The following is a 20,422-nucleotide window of genomic DNA, read 5'->3' on the forward strand; positions in this document are numbered from 1 at the left end:
TGTTACCTCTATTGTGCATACATTAAGATAGGGCACTTAAGCAGTTATGAACATCTTCCTGGTGTAGAAGAACTGGCATTGAAACAAGGTCCTTCATTAACATGTGTAGGTTGACCTTCAGATTTTCAGTTGGTATTCAATAATTAGCTTTCAAAAGTAAACGTAATAAGACAAACTAGAGCACTTTGGAAGACTGAAAGAAAAGTTGATGGGCGAGCAGCTAGTTTAATAAGATTTGACTATGCATGATGTGTTTCAAAACAATTTACCATTATAAGCAGTGAAGAATGCTTTTTTTTGGGTGCCATACATTACTCATTCAGTATGCAACAACACCTTTTAAAATAATTTAATATCTTGAGATTTCAAATGTCTTTTTTTCTTTGTAAACCATTGTGACAGCACAAAGGCAATGGAAGAAACTTAGAAATGAATGCTTACTTACTCCCTCTGAACAAGCATCAAGTGATTTAATGGCTATAAAGGAATGCTTGTTCATTGGAGACTGCTTTATTTTTAAAGATTTCCCTTTTTATAATGTGACTGAAATGCTTTGGGCTATAAAATACATGTATAAATGCAAGCTGTTTAACTTAAAACGCAAGGAGTAATGCGCTATAAAGAAATAACTAGTGCATTTCTGGGATTTATTTTGAACAGTCTTTAAAAAGGAATGTTGACATAGCTGTGTCTAATAAGATTGTACTCGGTGGTATTTGATTATTTTCTAAAACAATATTTCTCGATTTCTGTACTTTGTTCATAAAATTTGACTGAAACAGTGAAATTGTAAATCCAAGCACATCAATAGAATAAATAGGGGTCCAAAGCTGGACATAAAAAAATATTTTTTGAATGCATGCGAGGTAAGAGTTAGACATATTTAAGGCCCAAGAAAGGAACTTAAAATTTAAGTTACCAAAATAGCTATGGTCAACTGGGGCAGCACAACTGTCTTGTTTGAAAATTAGAATTGCTTGAAAGTTAGAATTAGAAATAGTATTGAAAAACATTGAACTCTGCTACTGCTCAAGAGTACTTGATTTAGATCATTCTGTAAGGTTGGTTATCTGTTCTGCTACTCTAGTTTTGCATTGTGTTTTAATAATGTTTTTAGTATGTTGCATGAATAACATCCGCACAGTTAAAACAGTTATTTGCATTGGATGTGTACTCATCTAATCATCAAGAGAAAAGGTTTTGCTTCCATCAGAAAATATTTCTACCTAATTTTAAGATCCTTTGAAGTTTGGGTCTTCAAATTTTTTGTGTAATTTGCTGTCATCTATAATATAGAAAAGATGGGTGAATTATTGCATTTTTTAACAGCTGGGAATAAATAAATATTGTTACATACATTGGTTAATGGTTAAGATATGTCTATCTCTATTAAACAATGTTGCATTGTTGAAGAAAATAATTTTCACCTAAAATCATGTTGAGATTCATTTGAGTTGAAATAATCAATCACAAGTTTGTTTGCTGGTGTCGTGCTGCTTAAATCAGTACTGAAAGTCATTTACAGAATTGAACTACAGTGTAGTGTTAGTAATTTGATTTAGTTTAATAATTCACATTGTATATTAATACTAACATGCAGATGCACATCAGCAGATAGTGAATCCCATCAGGAGTTAATAAAAGACAAGAAGCTCTGGAATTTCATTTGATGGTGTTTATTGCATCCCAGGAACTGAAGATGCATCAGATATGTGCACAGCAATCATGTAAATATTGACACGGAAGCATTGATGCAAGTTAATTAAGCCTGTCCAACACAACAGCAGACACAAAAAATAAATTTAAATTTATTTGTTGACATAAATGTTTACTCCCAGAACAAGGTCTTTCCAGTTTAATGTGCTTGCTGCATGAGCGAAGCTTTTGAAGAGCAATAAAATTGAGTGTGTGCGTGTGTAGAGATTACAACACTTTTTGGGGGAAAAAAAACTTGAAGTATATTTTTGCTGGTATAATTGCAGAGCATTCTGTTAAATTAATTTCCACATTTTTACCCTGGCTTTTCAGATGGTATCTGCATATAAATATTCCTGTAATCCTCGAGTTAATGAACTAGGAGAGTAAATAATATTGATATTACTTTAAAATAAATATTAAATAGATTAATTTATCTGACATGGTGGACTGATTTTTTTTTGTGAAAACTTGCACATTGAAGCTAGCTGGGAATACTGAAAATCAAACTTTGTGTCAGATAACTATGCAGTAATCCAAATGCAAATACTGCACATGCTGAAGGTTTGAAATAAAAATTAGTTTTAGCTCCAGCAGTTATGAAGTGAGAAACAGAATCGATATTTTGGATCAATGGTCAGTATTTCTAACACTTTCAGATTTTTTATATATGCCAAGACTACTTCACCATAATTTGATTGTTTTAGGTGATTTATATTCTGAGTTTTGTTTCAGTGTTTTTTGCATTTTAAAGATGCTGTGTAAATGTTGTTGTTCTCACTGAATATGTTCAGGAAGAATGATTTTTTTTAAAGTTGGTAGGCAACTTGCATTTTAGTTAATAAGGAATAGTTGATGAAACCTCTCCAATATGTGGCAGTGTGTAAATCATTACTTACTAAAAATGCAGCTCTAAGCCATTTCAAATATTAGTCAGATGAACAGCAATCAAGTGAATGTAATGGCCCCATAATTTTTTTTACACCTGTTCCCCTGGCATCTTAACTTGTGTATTGAGGAAGTCCATTGGCATGAATTTCTTCTTGCAAGCCAGCTACGATTTGATCCAAGGAGGCTCCAAGCAAAGCAAAGCTTTGCTGATTGTCAGTCTCACAGAAATGCTTTGACAGGGAGTGAAGCCTCAGACCCCACACCCTCCAAGGCTGAATTGGGTGTCAAAAAGCATGAATATTTCTGAACAAATAAAAAAAACTGTGAAATTACTCAAGTTACACACAGAATTAATTTTTTTTAAATTATTTACATTTACAAAGGGAAATGGCACTTGAAAACAAAAAAAAATCAAATCCACAAAATCAAAACTATGACTTGCCTTTAATTTACCTGTTCTTGTAACTGTTCATCTCAATTGAAATGAATGCACTTTCTGGATAGAAATGCACATTTAACAGGCAAACATCCAATATCACTGGGAAAATGGCAGAAATGACACAGGTAAATAACATCAACAATTAAGTCAAAAGAGAAACAATTAGGTTAAGATATAAGAAAGTATGCCTTTGTTAAAATGATGAACTTAATGCTAAACTAGAGTTTTAAACAAAAAAAAACTAATTGCATGGATATGAAGGGTCAAAAGGCTAAAACAATTTGGAAGTTGTTTCAAGGTATATGTTGTGAATACTGTTACATGTCCAGAAGACCCCAAAACCCAGCAGCAATAGATATTCCCCAAGACAAATGGTTACTTACACAAAAGTTGTTTTTAATTATCTTTAAGCATGAAAACAGAATCACACTTTAACTTACCACTTTTGTCTTAACTAACCTAACTTAATTCTCTTCTAATTCTAAGTGCATGCGTATGGAATGTGTAAGTTCAGAAAAGTTCTTTGATTCACAGTCCAATCTCACTTCTCATTCCTCAAAGTTCAGTGGTTGCAGGCAATTCCTATACTATGCACAGAATTTAATGTTTATAAAGTTCACCAGGCTTTGGTGCTTGAAAGGTAAATGGTTAACGCTCAGGAAGGTTCTTGTCGGGTTTTAGAGAGAGATTTGTTGTACACTGGACACCCACAACTGATTCCTTTTTAATCAGCCACTTCAGTGTCTTGCTGAAGAAACATGCAGGTCTGGTTCCACCTCCTCCAGTTCTCCAGATGATAACCTCTTTCTTCCAAGTCACCACAGAGTTCCTTTTTGTTTCTCTTATTTCAAGTGAAACATTAAACAGCCAGTCCTCTCTTCTTGCATGAACCACAAGGGCTTTGACCAGACTGAACTAAGCACTCACAACCTGCCTTCCAAATGGGGTTTTCCACAAGCTTGCCAGCTTGTCGTGTTCTAGTTCCAGCCGCCGCTGCTGATGACTGTATAACTGCAGAACTGGTCTATGTGTCTCTCTGTATCTCTGTCTCAGAGAGAAAACCTGTTTTTTTTTCTCTGCTTGCAAAACCGCATGACCCTCCTAGATCAAAAGTTCCACTCCAGACAGTCTGCGCCTCCGACAAGTTCTTTCATCTGTTGCCTTTTTGTAAATAACAATTCATTAGTGAAGTCTCTTGGGCACTCTCCAAAGCTTTTGCAAAGGCTCTAGGGCCGACAAGTCTAGCATGAGCAGAGCTCCAGTATTTTAACTAAGTTCTGTTTCAAAGTGTTTGTATGTGACCTACACCAACAAACTTTCCACAATTTATCTCCCAAAAACATATCTATATACTCTGTCACAATGCACTCACACAATTAAGACTTGGAGACGTGATGCTTTCTCAACCTTCTATTAGACTACTGACTACTGATATGGAAGGGTGACATCACGACTTGGGCATCATGATGTCCAGCAGAGGGTGGGCCTATATTTAATACTCCTCCACCCCCCCGCCACAACCCTCCGTGCGATAAATGCTGACTGGGCTCCTTCAAACTAATATGATTACATTGGGCCCAGGACCACGTGAGAATTAGAATACATCTCATGAGTAATTATAATTATAAAAGGGAAAGTATTTAATAATAATCAGGGTACATAGTCCTTAAAGTGTTCAGGTGGTCGTCTTTTTACTTTGGAGTGCCTCGGCATGTTTTGTTATGCCAGTATTTGCTTGGGTCCCGTAGATAGTCATGTCAGCGGTTGAGTCGGTGGTGACTACCCGTCTTCGCTGCCCTACTGGCTGCATGTTTCAGTTACTGGACTCCTCACCAGACTGATAGGTTCCACAGCTGTCTCTGTCCCCTCCTCCCCCACTCGACCTGAGGGATGGAATGGTCGGGGGAGGCCATGGCAGGTCTGGTTCCTCCTCCTCCTCCAGTTCATGAAGCAATTCATGGACCTTAGTGTCAGTCAATGCTCGTAATTGGTCAATGCGTCGCTTCAACAATCTGTCCCCCATTAGAACAGAGTATGAGCAGATGCTCAACTTTTGTAAGATTACTCCTATCACCCATGGGTATAATCTTGTACCAGAATTCTCTCACCCACTTCTAATGTTCCATGTGAGGTTTGTGGTGATGCTGTTTTTTTGCAATCGGAGACCCAGATCTGGATGAAATGTGGTGAGCCTGGTCCGCAGGTTGTGGCCAAACATTAGTTCTGCTGTGGTGTGTTTTGTGGTAGAATGCGGCGTGTTTCTGTCCACCAATAGGAAATCTGCGATTTTGTGTGTCCAGGAGGCATTTAGAAATTTCATGGATTTCATTGCTTTTTTGAATGTTTGTACAAAATATTCTACCTCCCCATTAGTACTTGGGTGCTAGGGTGTGGACAAAATGTGTCTGATATGTCATGCATACATTTTTAAAAATGTTCTGTAGTAAATTGAGGCCCATTGTCTGTAACTAATTCATGAGGCAATCTGTAAGTGGCAAAGATAGCTCAAGACAGTCAGTTGTGAAATCTGCTTAGGTGTTTTTCAGCTGTGAAACTACTGGCCATTTGGAATGTACATCCACAGCTATTGGGAAAGTCTCACCCATGCTGTAAAACTTCAACAAACAATGGAAGCAACAATTTATGAAATTTCTGATAAAATTCTACAGTAAGATCATCCTCTCCTGGAGATTTACCATTTGGCATTGAATTGAGATCAAACATAATTTCTTCAAAATCTATTGGCTTCTCCAATTGTTCCTTAGTCCAATCATTCAATACAGGTAACAACAACTTATTTAAAAAGACATCTATTTTACTTTGGTTCTGTTGCACTTCAGAAGTATGTAATTTTTTATAAAATTATTTAAACTGTTCATTAATATCTTGAGGTTTATAAGAAATTTTCACATTTTTTTAACTGCCTTAATCGTTCTATATATTGTTCAGATTTAAATTGCCATGCCAAAATTTTGTGTCTTTTTCCCCTAACTCATAATATTTTTTAGATCTTTGCAATAAACGTTCAATTATAGAAGTTTGTAATGTATTATATTTCAGTTTCATAGAATCTCATTGAACTTTTTTCTCTTTATCTAATGGACTCCTCTGAAACCCTTTTTGAGAAAAATTATACATTTCTCGAACTAAGTATTGCTTTTTAAGTTTAACTGTAAAACTAATAATCTGACCTCTTAAAAACGCTTTTAAAGCATCTCGTATTACAAACTTACTCTTCAGAATTTCTATTTATATCTAAAAACTCTTGAATTTGTTCATTAATATATTTACAAAATTCATTTTTCAACAATAAAGGATTAAACCTCCAACGATATGTAGAAACCATCTTTTCCATTACTGCTTATGTCAATGAGACCAATGAATGGTCTGACAAAATTTTAGATTTATATTCAGTCAATACTACATTATTCATTAATTGAGCTGACAATTAAAAAAAATAATCAATTCTAGAATAAGTATCATATTGAACTAAATAAAATGAATAATCTCTCTCTTTTGGGTTTAATTTCCTCCATATGCCAATTAAATTGAATTCCTTCATCAAGAATATTAATGTCAAATCCAGTTTACTCCCTCACCATGAATACCAAGCACCTAAACCTTCCCAACTAATCTCCCATGTAAACTTTACTAAAGTCCATGAAGACAACATCTACAGCCTTTCCTTCATCAATGTTCCTGTTAACCTCCTTGGGGGAAAAAAAAACTATATAAGATTGGTTAAATATGACCTACCATGCACAAAGCCATGTTGACTATCCCTAATCAGTCCTTGGCTATCCAAATACATTTATATCCGATCTCTTAGAGCACCTTCCAATAATTTACCTTCAGTCTTCTAAGGTTATTTCTGGAGCCTTTTTTAAACAAGAGAACAATCCTCTGGCACCTCACCTGTGGCTCCATACATTTTAAATATATCTGCCAGATCCTGTTCAATTTCTGCTCTAGCCTCCCTCAAAGTTTGAGGGAAAACTTTGTTCGGCTGTGTGGAATTATCCATCTTTATTCGTCTACTTGTTAATCTGTATAGGTTCCAATCTGTATAGGTTCCAGGTCCGCCTTGCATGTTTGCTGTACTTCCCTTGACTTTACTACCAGTTTCCTGAGTGAATACTGATGCAAAAAACTTATTTAAGATCTCTCCCATCTGTTTTTGGCTCCGTAGCCAACCACTTTGATCTTCAAGGGGACCAAATTTGTCACTTACTATCCTTTTGCTCGAAATATAAATGTAGAAACCCTTTGGATTTTTCTTCACATTATCTGCCAAAGAAATCTTGTCTTTTTGCCTCCCTGATTTCTTTCTTGATTTTTTGAGTTTTTTTTTGCATTTTTTATGCTCAAGTACCTCATTCACCATTCATCTACCTTTTATTCCCCCTCCAACCCCCCCTACTCTATTGTGTCTGAAACATTGAGCAACCAATCCTGCCGCTCCTGAAACCAAGTTTCACTAATAGCCACAATGATCAAAATCCACATGCCAATCCATGTCTAAGCTCATCTGCCTTTCCTGCAGTACTTCTTGCATTGAAATAGATGCACCTGAGAGCATTTCCACCATGTAAAACCTGGTGACCTCCAACATTACATGTAATTTTCACATTGTCTTTTCCCTTCTCCAGTTCTGTATCTGCTCTGGCACTGTGGTTCACATCCTCCTGTTTTAAATCCCCCCCACCCCCACCACTGCAGCAGCACTAACAAACCTTCCTGCAAGTATATTAGACCCCCTCCAATTCAGATACAAACCATTCTATTGGAACAGATTCCACATCCCCTGGAAAATAGCTCAATGATCCAGAAACCTGAAGTGCTCCCTCCTGCATCATGTTTTTAGCCACATGTTAAACTTCATTATCCTCCTTATTTCTAACCTCACTAGCACTTAGCATGGTTAGGAATCCTAAGATTACAACCTTGGAAGTCCCGACCTTCAACTTAGCATCTAACTCCCTGTGTACTCTCTCTGCAGGATGTCATCGTGGTCCCTACATGGACCACGACATCTGGCTGCTCACCCTCCCTCCAAAAATGCTGTGAACTTGATCTGAGATATCTCGGATCATGGCAACAGGGAAGCAATACACCATCCAGGATTCTCGATCTCTTCCACAGAGCCTCTTATCTGTTCCTCTTTCTATGGAATCTCCTATGATTACACTGGCACTGTGGAAGGTTTGTTAGTTTGCCTCTTCTCCTCCTTTCCCTTTCCACAAGACCAGACTCCATGCCAGAAACAAGATCACTGTGGCTTGTCCTTGGTAGGGTCTTAACCCCCCCACCCCCACCATCCCAAACAGTATCCAAAATGGTTTACGTCATTTTTTTAAAAAACTTTATTTAAAATTTTATGACATGAATAAAATAAAAATTACATTTAAAGAAATAATAAAAAATAAGATAATAAAAATTAGAATACTACATCATTAAACTACACAAATTAACCCCCCCAATAATTATAACATTAATCATCTAATTTAAAATTAGTCCAACCCTCCCCCCCAAAATAAAGAGTGAAGAATTAATTAACAATGTTGTAAATAAAATAGAAAAAAACCCCACTTACAAAAAAAGGATAAAACTTAACAACAAAAAATTACTAACAATAAAAAAAATATCAATACTAAAATAATACCCTTAAACATATATTTAAATCAAACATAATACATGTATTTAACAAATGAAATTCACTTTAAAACTAAGTTCAAATATTAAAATTATATATCAACCATTATATATTATATATTATATATCTGTTATACAAAAAAATCATAATTAATAATACATAAATACAGAATTTCCATTAATACAGTTTCCTTTATAAATTCATCGAGAGAACAAAAACATCCCTTAGAAAAACAATCAGTTAAACTTTTTATTCCCTTCCCCTCCCCTTATATAAAAAAAGAAAAAAAAGTTCAAACTCTTATAAAATTCTCCATATTCTTCATTTATAACATCTTCAAAATTCTCTATCGAAATTAACTTAATTTTATTAAACTCTTCTCCCTCAATGTATTTGTACTTAATTTTCTTCTTTTTCTTCTTATCACCTTTCCCCTAATCTTCCTCTTCATCTAATTCAACATCCTCAATTTTTGACTTATTATCTTCTGTGACATCATCCTCTTAAAAAAGAAAGAAAAAAGAGAAAACCCCCCCCCCAAAAAAAAGAGAAAAAAAGGAAATGAAAAAAAACACCTCCTAATTCCCTCTCAATTACAATCAGAAAACAAAAAGAGTTAAAAAAAAAAATTATTTATTTAAAAAAAAAATAAAAAAACCCCCTTCAGTTCTTAACCCAAAAATTAAAAAGAAAAAAAAACAGGTCGGAGGTCACAACTACCTCCTCCTGTTTAAACAGCCCAAAGCGGTAACTCCCCCAAAATATTGGGTGTGAGATAACTCACAGGTAGCTGATGACTTCTGGAAACTAGTGCCCACCCAGTTCCCTCTCCCAACTCCCATTTCATTAAACTATCATCATTATTTAAACTATTTAAACTCTTCTCAAAAAAAAAGATAAAAGATTTTATATTTTTTTAAATCAACGTTACCACTTCGGTAACCATTGCTTCCATTTCTTTTAAAAATCTGGATCCCACCTTACATCTCTACTCTCTTTGGAGACCTTGAAGGACTACATCATTCCTGAAACTGCATGATTGGTAGAGACTGAGCAAAGTCCATAACCTCTTTAAGATTGTCAAAGAACTTTGGCTAATTTCCATCCTGAAAAATCTTCAGTACCGCAGAATACCTGAATGTTGCCTTATGTCTTTTTTTCCACAACCGTTCTTTCACAGAATTAAATTCGCTTCGTTGAAACATAATTTCTTGACTCAAATCTTGATAGAAGAAAACAGGATTATTCTGAACCATCAAAGGAGATCTATTTTGTTGGGCATTTCTAATAGCCGTACGTAAAATTGTCTCTCTGTCACAATAGTTTAAACAACGGATCAAAACAGATCTTGGATTCTGTCCTGAAAAAGATTTTCTTCTTAAAACTCTATAAGCACGTTCCAGTATTAAACCTTCAGGGAATTTATCCTGTCCTAACACTCGTGGAATCCATTCAGTAAAAAATTTTTCTTGGATCTGGTCCTTCTATGCCTTCTGGCAAACCAACAATTTTCACGTTGTTCCGTCTAGATTGATTCTCAAAATAATCAACCTTTTTTGCTAAATTTTTATTTTGGATCTGCAATGTTTCAATTATTCTATTTTCATCTTGCAGTTGATCCTGTGCATCGACTAAACCTTGATCACACATTTCAAATCTTTCAATGGTTTCAAGCTTAAAAGCTCCATTAATGACTTCCGCCATCGCATTAATCTTGGAAATAAACAGGTTCACAAAATTAGCTAAGTGACTCGATACAGAATATATCTTATCTTCAAGATCCTTAACAGACATTTCAACAGAAGTAGATTCAGGCATAATGGGGTCTTGCTGTTCCTTAGAGACCACGGGATCTTCTGTCCCTTCCCTTAATTTAGTATCTTTTCTAGCAGCTTGACTTCGTATAAAAATCCCTCTCAAAGTCCCCCCAGCAATGCCAGGAGACTGAAGATCAGAGTTATCTTTAAGCCAAATCTCTTTAATCATCTTCACTGAATCGATGTCTGGAAAAACCGTTGTAACTGAAGATGCATTTTGCAGCGCCACCACTGTGGCAGTCAAATGACAGCTCTTTAACTCTCCAGCTGGTGGCGCCCCAGCTGATTCAACTGTCAAAGTCTGAGTAACAGCACTCACAGTGGCCGTTGTGTGAAATACTGGCACCCGTCCAGCTCTTTGGTCTGAAAGCTGTTGAATGCGACCTTCAAAGAGCCTCACTGGCTTAAAACGGAGTTTCAATGCCGAACTCTGTACGTCTTCCTCTGGATCCATTCTATGCTGAGTCCTGGCTTCTTGTAAACAAGTAGGCTCAGACAATTTCAGAAAATGTAGTTTTTTTAACAGGCTGTTGATGTTTTCTTTTACCTTTTGTTTTGCATATAATCCAACACCTCTTATTATTTATAAACTTTTAAAAGAACTTTAACGGGCACTTAAAGACAAAACAAAATATCAGAGTCAGGAGAGGTCTGGAAGGCACGTCTGTTCCCTATGCCATCTTGCCACGCCCTCCAGTTTACGTCATTGAACGGAATGGCCACAGGATGCCATGCCTGTTCCATTTTCCTCTCCTGACTGTCACCCTATTGTGTGACAGCACCCCTGTAACTCCTTTCTTTCACTCTCTCTGCCTCATGAATGATTGGGAGTCCATTTAATTCCAGCTGCATTCCTTAACTCAGTTCGTCAGGTGCTGCAGCTGGATGCACTTCTCGCAGATAAAGTCATCAAGGATACTGCTGGTTTCCCTGACTACCAACATTCTGCTACATTCCTGTCATTCAGTCTTGGGGTCTTTCCTTCTCTTAAACTATTCCTTTCTCTAAATTTTTCTAAACTATTTTCTTTCTCTAAATTTTCCTCCCTCCCTTCATGTTTTCTCTCTCTACTGTCTCTTCACCCCTCGCACGTGGTCTATACACTATCACGTCTTGGCCTTCCTCCAATTTCTTTCCCCTGTTGTGCAAGTAATTTTCCCTTTTTATCTGGACCATTGAATTTTGTCCATTTCTATCCATTGGATGTTGTCTGGCCTGCTGAGTTCCTCCAACAATACTTTGCTCAAGATTTAAGCTTCTCGAGCTTTTGTTGTCTCTCATCAATGCAATTGGTTGATCTATTGATAATGTGGCTTTGCACTTGAACTTGAACAATGACACCAATAAAAAAGACTGCCAATCTCAAAATGACCCATTCATTCCAACTGTTCTGTCCATTCTTTAACTACGCTACCATATTAGTCCATGCTGACATAGTACTTCAATGCATGAACACTTATTTTGTGCAAACTACCCTCTGAATACCTCATTTGAATGTGATTATTTTATAATCCCAATTCAATTCAGATTTATTGTCAGACTACACACACATCACATACAACCCTGAGATTCTTTTTCCTGTGAGTAGGCAAAATGACCACTTATTGGTAATGCAAAAGTAAACAAATAAAGAAATGTAAATAAACTGCAGTACAGAGAGAAAAAAATTCAATAAATTGCAAAAGAGACTTTAAATGAGTCCCTGATTAAGTTTGTTGAGGCGCCTGATGGTAGAGGAGTAACAACTATTCCTGAACCTGGTGGTGCGAGTCTTGTGGCACCTACACCTGTTTCCTGATGATAGCAGCGAAAACAGAGCATGTGCTGAGTGATGGGAATACTTGATGATTGCTGCTGCTCTCCAATGGCATTGTTCCCTGCAGATGTTCTTCATGGTGGGGAGAGTTTTGCCTGTGATGTCCTGCGCTGTGTCCAATACCTTTTGAAGGGCTTTCCACTCAGGGCATTTGTGTCCCCGTACCCGACAGTGATGCAGCTGGTCAACACCCTCTTCACCCACATCTGCAGAAATTTGCCTGCTTTTCTGATGTCATACCAAACCTCTGCAAACTTCTGAGGAAGTCAAGGGACTGACTTGCTTTCTTCATGATGCTATTGGTGTGTGGATCCTCTGAGATAATGACTCCCAAGAACTTAAATTTGCTCACGCTCTCCACCTCTGATTTTGCTATGATCACTTGATCATACATCTCTGGTTTTCCCTTCCTGAAGCTTCTTATTTTGATGACATTGAATGCGAGATAATTGTTAGTGCACTATTCAGCCAAGTTTTCAATCTCCCTCCTGCATTCTGACTCATCACCCCTTTTTATACAACCCACAACCATGGCATCATCAGTGAATTTGTAAATGGTGTCGTTATTGTATAAGGCCACACAGTCATAGGTGTACAGCAAGTAGAGCAGGGGGCTAAGAATGCAGCTTTGTGGTGTTCTGGTACTGATGGAGATTGTGGAGGAGATATTCTTATCAATCCTCACTGATTGTGGAATGGAAGTGAGGAAATCCAGGACCTAATTACAGTGGGGTGTTGAGTACCAGGTCTTGGAGTTTGCTGATCAATTTTGAGGGGATGATGGCATTAAATGCTGAACTGTTGTCAATAAAGAGCATCCTGATGCTTGCTATACATGCGTCCAGGGCTTTGAGTGCAGCCAGTGAAATGGTATCTTGCTGTAGATTTATTGTTATGGTAGGGGAATCCATGTCGCCACTCCCCCCTCACCCCCCCCCCCCCCCCCCCCCCGCAGACAGGAACTGTTATGCTTCAACACCAGCCTTTCAAAACACTTCACACTTCATCACTGTTGATGTGAATGGCCGTGAGGCAGATTAAAAATCTTGTTGGAGTGAGATGTTGAAGCTATCGTTGAATACTTTAGCAAGTTGATCACAGATTTTTAATACTTGGACAGGTTCTCTCCTGAAGTTATCCCACACGGCATCCTCTGATAAGGATAGGAGAGGATCATTAAGGGTGCACGATGGTGGCTCTTCCTTGTTCTTGTGGTTGAATTGGACGTAGAATCTATAAAGATTCTTTGGCTTGGCTTCGCGGATGAAGATTTATGGAGGGGTAATGTCCACGTCAGCTGCAGGCTCGTTTGTGGCTGACAAGTCCGATGCGGGACAGGCAGACGCGGTTGCAGCGGTTGCAAGGGAAAATTGGTTGGTTGGGGTTGGGTGTTGGGTTTTTCCTCCTTTGTCTTTTGTCAGTGAGGTGGGCTCTGTGGTCTTCTTCAAAGGAGGTTGCTGCCTGCCGAACTGTGAGCGCCAAGATGCACGGTTTGAGGTGATATCAGCCCACTGGCGGTGGTCAATGTGGCAGGCACCAAGAGATTTCTTTAGGCAGTCCTTGTATAAAGATTACAGTAAAGATTTCTACATTACACTCCAGTAACTCTCATTTTCTGATAACAGAATTGTGTGATAGGAAAATAATATTGTTAAAGTTTGTTAGAATATAATAAGCTTGTGAGTGTTACTCTTTCTGGTGACATTAAATGCTGAGGAGACCAGCAGACCTTTCCACTACTGCAAGTTGTTAATGTGGTGGGTGGGTGAATATTTTTGGGAGTGCTGTGCTCTTTCTGCTGTTAAATTTGAGCTTCCACGTTCTTCAATGGTATCTCAAATGCTAGTCATCCGACTTAAGCACAACATAGGCAACACTTTCTTATAACGACTATTCTTATAACGACTATTCTTATAACGACTAGTTATAACGACTAGTTATAACGACTAGTTATAACGACTAGTTATAACGACTAGTTAAAATGACTATTCTTATAACGACTAGTGATGTTGCATTTCTTTTTACAAGGAACCTTTGGAAACGTCCTTGAATATTTTTCTCTCCAAATCTGTTTTGGGAGATGTGATGTCAGGCATGCAATCAACTTGCCTTGCTCATCGGACCCAATTGGCTGTAATTAAAGCCTCAGAGCTGGCTTGAGACAGGATATTTATTATGACCTGCCAGTGAATTTTGTAGGTTTAGTGAAAACAGCATTGGTTAGTTTCTTTCCAGTTACTTTTTGTCTCTGAAATATAGAGGAAGGGATCATTTCTGCCCAGTAGAAATGAGGTCTTGATACTTAAGGTCATATTAGTGTATTAAAGCTATTTTGATGAATTTCTAACAATGTTTTCTAGGATCTATTTTTGATCTACATTTGGGGTGGGGGTGAGTTGATAGCGGGCAAAGTGGGTGGTGACGAGGGGATATTTATTTGTACGTTTTTTCATGTTCCAGTAAACATGTTATTGGAGACTCTTAACTTTTTTGCTTTGGGATGTAGTCTTTTGCATTTATTGCCTAAGTGCTGCAGCTTGATGATTGATGTTTGGCTGACCTTGATGACATTTTGGTCCATGTATTAGCTCCACTAATGGGAATCTTAATGGATGGGGGTGGTAATTGCAGGGTGGGGCGGATGAAACATTGCAGAATGAAAAATTGAGAAAATTGTTGTGGTAATGTCAAAATTTGTTTGATGGGACAGAATTAATGGGCTGAATAGCCTATTTCTGCTCCTGTGTCTCATGGTCTGACATCAGTCTGTACTTAAACTGGGTCTTTATGGACTCATTCATTAAGATTATGGTTTGCATGCCATGTAAGGGAGATGAATTTCTTGAAGGCAGCCAAATTTGAGACGGATGCCTCATTGACCCTATTGATGTCACCTGAAGTACAAAATATGCATTGTTTATAAGTAGTTAAAACAAATTAATTTGCCATCTGGTGAGAATTCCTGTAGTGTAAAGTGACAGTTTTTAACCTGCAGGGTTTTATATAAAGCTCATGCATGAGATCCGTGCTGGATAATTTAATCTGTCTCATGAAAATCTATTTTGGTTTCCCTTTATTAGATACCCCCTCACTATAGTCAGCAGAGCATGAGTGGCTACTGCCAGCAGGGCCAGCAACCTTACTACAATCAACAGCAACACCACCAGTCATCATACATACAGCAGGCACCACAGAGGTATCAAGCCCAGCAGGTAGGTTATATGTACTTGATTGATGCAGTTAGAGTCTAGAAAATACAGTGGCTCGGAAGATTTTAACAGAGTAAAAAAAAAGTTTATTTTTTTCACCTAATAATGGCAGCATCAATATTCAAAAAGAATGTTAGACTAATTTATCTCATTGAAAAAAAAAGTGTTTAATGGTTTACTGCGTTCGTTTTCTTTAACAAATCAGTTACTGATGGTATATTTCTACTTGTGTTATTTTTCAAAGCAGTTGCAACTAATTCTTGGATCCTTATAATATTTTGACAGTGGACAGTTGGTTTGATGCATGCGTGCAGTGTGATCATAAACATGGAGGATACCAGCAAATTATCCTGTCCCTTTGTTAGGTTGTTCCATTACTTCCAAAAGTGAAATGAAACAAGGTTTTAGTTTTAAGAACTAAATGATTGCTGTGAAATGATAAACTTGCAGGTTGGCTTTTCATAAGACCAAATTGGGTATTCGAGATTCGAAAGGCTAGAATTTAAAGTTGCTGTTAATTTCGTGAAAAAATATGGTTGTTGTTGATGGAGAAAGAAAATACTGTGGGTTTATTTTTTGATTTTGAATAAAGTGTATCCTTTTAGCCATTTATTCAGATCCCAGTTGGTGGGTGATGTTTCTCTCTTAGTCCCATTAATTAAGATTGCACATTGAACTTTGTCAGGAGATGATTGAATGGACTTCTTAGTCTACTTTGGATTGGTATGTGTGAGCAAGCAGAATTGTGAAAAATAAAATCAAAATAATCATTTTACAAATATCTTGTCTGTTTACAAAGAAAATTGGTTAGCATTTCTTGGGGAAAAAAGTGGCAATAGTTAATTTAACTTTCAGTAATTAAAAGCTTTGAATTAAAATGAATTGCATTTGTTAACTCTTCTTGTATTTTAGGAAATAATTAAAAGGAGGAAAGCAATTATAATTTTGCAGTTCTGTGAGCTAGATTCAATACATGCGGCCTTTTTCATTTTATGCTATGGAGTGTTTGCAGTCTCAGTACATTATAAAAGGTGAGGCTATAATCAGTTGATGGATAGCCTGTCCTGGAAAATGTACCCATAATATTGTTGTACATTGTCTCCTTTGACATTTACATTCGGTTAAGATGACCAGACAGAAGAAATTTAAAAAAAAAACACTCAAAACCAATGAATGATAGAAAGATTCAAGTTTGCCTTCAAAGCTTTTTGGAGAACATTTAAAATTCCAACTGATTGCTTGAATTCCTGGCTCATGACCATAAAAGTAGTGAAGGAGCATTTAGAATGATTTGAAGAATCTTGAGTCCTTACAGTGGAAGCCCAGCGTGAATGGTGGAAGGAACACTCAGTCTTTCAAGCTTCCCACCCACCCTGTCTCATCAGGCACCCATCTGAAGAAGAATGCGTTTCCTACATTGGCCTTGTGATTACCCATGGAACTGGATTGGAAGCAAGTAATCCTTGATCCTAAGGGATGTCTCAAAAAAGGATGATAATCTTTTGGAAAGTTTGGCCAGTTAGCAGATGTTTTTTTTTCAAAAGTGGCAAGTCAGATGACAGGTATTTTACAATAGTTTATTCTCTGATTTAAATCTGCCTATTACTACCCTTGAACTTGGGGTGGAAGAGCAAAAACAGCGTTTAAATTGGTATTGTGAATCCTGCGCAGCTTTTTTGAATAATGGGCCTGGGTTTATCAAAAATCTCATTATTATACTGTCTCTTTATTTGGAATATCAGATCGGTGAACCAGAACATTCAATGAGAAGGAAAGGATTTTTAGTAATGTGTTTTGATTATTTTGTGAAGTAAGATTAAAATATCTAGTCTGAAAGGCAAAATTTTCATTCATTTTAAAAATTAATTCTAAGCATTGAGAATGTGGTAGTGAGCCAGCTCCTCACTTGGGACAATCCATATGGTGAAGAAACTCCGGCAGTGTTATTGCAGGATTTTGACCAAGCTCCACTGAAGGACTGGTGATGTGTGAATAAATTTTCATAGTATTTATGTGGAATTGTGATTTTCATGGATTGCTTATGTAGTGCATTCCAGGTGTGTTTTGGGAAGTGTGCACAAAGAAGCACATTGAATTGTAAGCAGAAAACCAAGACTATGGATTCAAGAAAGTTACACGTACTGGCTGAGGTTAGGAAGTAGAATTATTTTAGAATGGATGTTTGGAGCTTGTTTGGACTGTGGATTTGAAACCGATTGGGGTATCAAAATTTGCAGATGAAACCACATTGAGTATGTTTAATTATGAAGAACCTAATCTGTGAAGTGCTGGATTTTTTAAAGAAGACCATAAGCTGCCTTTAGAAGATAGAAGTCATAAGTGAAAAAGGGAGACCAGTGCACATACACCAAACATTAAAAGTGGGGACAATAAAAGTGGGCCATAAAAATAGAGGATTTGAGTTATTTTTTAAAATTGTGATAGAATTTTGATTTGATCATTTTGAAACAATTGAATTAGGCCTGGACTCCACATTGTAAGAATGTTTAGAGATTCTAGAAAGAGTACAACAAGAATTGGGTAGTTATTCTTGGATTCATTGGGGTAATGACCAGAATTAAGATGTTATATCCACTAAATTACACTGTTGAACAGATTAGGATTCTGTTCCATGAATATGAAAGACTTGGAGCATCCTTGCAGAATTCTTTTGAATTATGACCAGTGTAGATATAGAGATGACATTATTTCTTTAGGAAAGAAGAAAATTGGGGGTTAATTAAAAGATGTCTGGTATCTAATTGAAAATTCAGGGTGAAGACAATGTCAAGCGCTAACCTTGAATTTCCATGTGCAGATGTCTGACATGAGGAGTTGAGATGTTCATGAAAGTTGTTTAACTATTGTTCTTGATGGGATGCAGACACTTGATTTGGTTCATATGGTGAGTAATGGATATCACCAGCAAAACCTTGTAATCTTTGAAAAGGTTTTGGTGCATTTTGTTCAATCATTATCAACAGGCATGTCAAGTTGGTGTGTGACTTGGAGGAAATTTAAGATGTTGTTTCTTACAATCATCCTTCAAGTTTTAAAGTGAAGAATCGTTGAAGAATGGCCAGGAGTTGCAATGTATTCTGTCATGCGTGCTAGTGGAAGATGGAGTCCTGATCAAGCTTGTTGCTTTGTTCTGATTTGTGTATTTTTTTCATTATTGTTTGAGTTACAATTATCAAGGCAAGAATTTCATCATTCTAATGACTTGTGCCTCAGAGATTTAGAAAATATATTGGACAGCAGGAATTGATCTACTTGCTATAATTTTCTAGCCAGGTTCTGTTTGTGTTTATAAATCAGTTCTAGTTAAGTTTCTAGTCACACTGAAAGTAATTTCAGGAGGAGGTCATTAGACCCTTTAGCAGATGTCTTGTACTTCTGCATCTGTATTGGTGTTAGGTTCACCTAATTAATATATACAGTATGTTTCCACATATCTGAAATTCAGTTAATCGAGAAGTTCAATTATCCAAACTTTTTATCGGTGGTAACATGACGTCACAAGTTGAAATTTTTTTTTTTAGCCCAACGTGCTCACGTGGGGCTCTGACATGCTGTTAGCGCCAGTTTGGTAACAACAGAGCTCCAAACCAGCTGGGAAGACAGACGCTGAATGGCTGGATGCCAGCTCAGAGAAGCAGGCTGGAATCTTGCGCATCAGTGAGCAACTGGAGGAAGTCGGTAGGTCAGGCAGCGCATGGGGAGATTGTCCTCATTTCAGGTAACTCCCTCCCCTTTTTACACTCTACTGTACTTGGTTCTCTGTTGTCCCAGCATCATCAAGGAGGCGGCCTCCTGGGCAGGAGCAGGGACTTTAGGCTCCCGGGTGGCCACGGGGACCCCGGTGAGGAGGTGCAAGGGAACAGCAGCAGAGGTGGGGAGGTGCCAGAGGTTGGTGGTGACAGTTGGGAGGTGTCAGGGATCGGCAGCAGTGGTGGGGAAGTGTCGAGGATCGGCGATTGCTGATCATCCATTTTCTTCCATTAACCGATACAAGTATTCTGCTGATGCTTCTGGGCTACTTAAAACCATTATTCAGGTATCCGAAAAATACAGTTAACCGAAAAATGTCTGGTCCCAAGCTTTTTGGATATGGAGAAATGTGCTGTAACATGTTATTTCCAAATAACTGTGCACAATGGATGCTTGTGTCACAAGAGACTGCAGATGCTGGAATCTAGAGCAATGTGGATACTTACCAGGTTGTGCGGACTGTATAGACTATAAAAATGCAAAACTATGTATTCTAATCCTTGTTTCCCCACCTCACCCCCAACCACTCAGTTTTGTGCTTTTGTTAAGTCATTGAATTATGTTGTGTAGAACAAGATGGGTTTCACAGTATGTCAGTTAATTCTAAACTAAATGGATTTAAGTACATAATTGAATAGTCTCTCCACAATTACGTAAGACCTTGGTGAGATCAGTTGTGCTGCATCATGTAAAATCTAGGTCTCGTTCCCTCATAAAGGAAATGTTTACGATTGAGGAAGAGCAGTGAAGATTCACCAGATTACTTCCTGGGATGTAAGTTCTGTCACATGAGGAGAGATTTAGTCAGCTTAGTCTCCATTTGCTGGAGTGTAGAAATGTAAACGGTAGCTTCAATGAAATGTACAAAACTTTGAGAAGGCTTTGAGAATGTTTCTTCTCTGGAAAACCAGTCACAAATTAAGGAATAAATGATTTAGGACTGAATTGAGGTGAAATCTTGTTTCTTAGAGGATTGTGATTCTTTGCAATTCCTCACCCTGGTGGGCTGTGAAGGTATCCTCATTGATAACCATTAAAATAGAAATTAATACATTTCATGACTTTAATCAAATCAAGCAATGGTAGGATAGGGCAGAAAAATGGTGTTTGAGGTAGATTAGCTGGATCAGG

The 20,422-nt window shown here is 37.4% G+C and overlaps 1 protein-coding gene across 5 annotated transcripts in view; it reads left to right on the plus strand.

Annotated features, from left to right (window-relative positions):
* LOC138760684 (AT-rich interactive domain-containing protein 1B-like) overlaps window positions 1-20,422 on the plus strand; it is a 521,279-nt gene that overhangs the window by 108,774 nt on the left and 392,083 nt on the right. For 4 of the 5 annotated variants that reach the window (XM_069931618.1, XM_069931621.1, XM_069931620.1 and 1 more), the window contains exon 3: window positions 15,392-15,523. The exons of the other annotated variant lie outside the window; for it this stretch is intronic. In XM_069931618.1, coding sequence (XP_069787719.1) covers window positions 15,392-15,523 — 132 coding nt within the window. The remainder of the gene's footprint in view (window positions 1-15,391; window positions 15,524-20,422) is intronic. 5 annotated transcript variants of the gene reach the window in all.

This window comes from Narcine bancroftii, chromosome 4 (genome assembly GCF_036971445.1).
Source record: "Narcine bancroftii isolate sNarBan1 chromosome 4, sNarBan1.hap1, whole genome shotgun sequence".
Classification (NCBI taxonomy): domain Eukaryota; kingdom Metazoa; phylum Chordata; class Chondrichthyes; order Torpediniformes; family Narcinidae; genus Narcine; species Narcine bancroftii.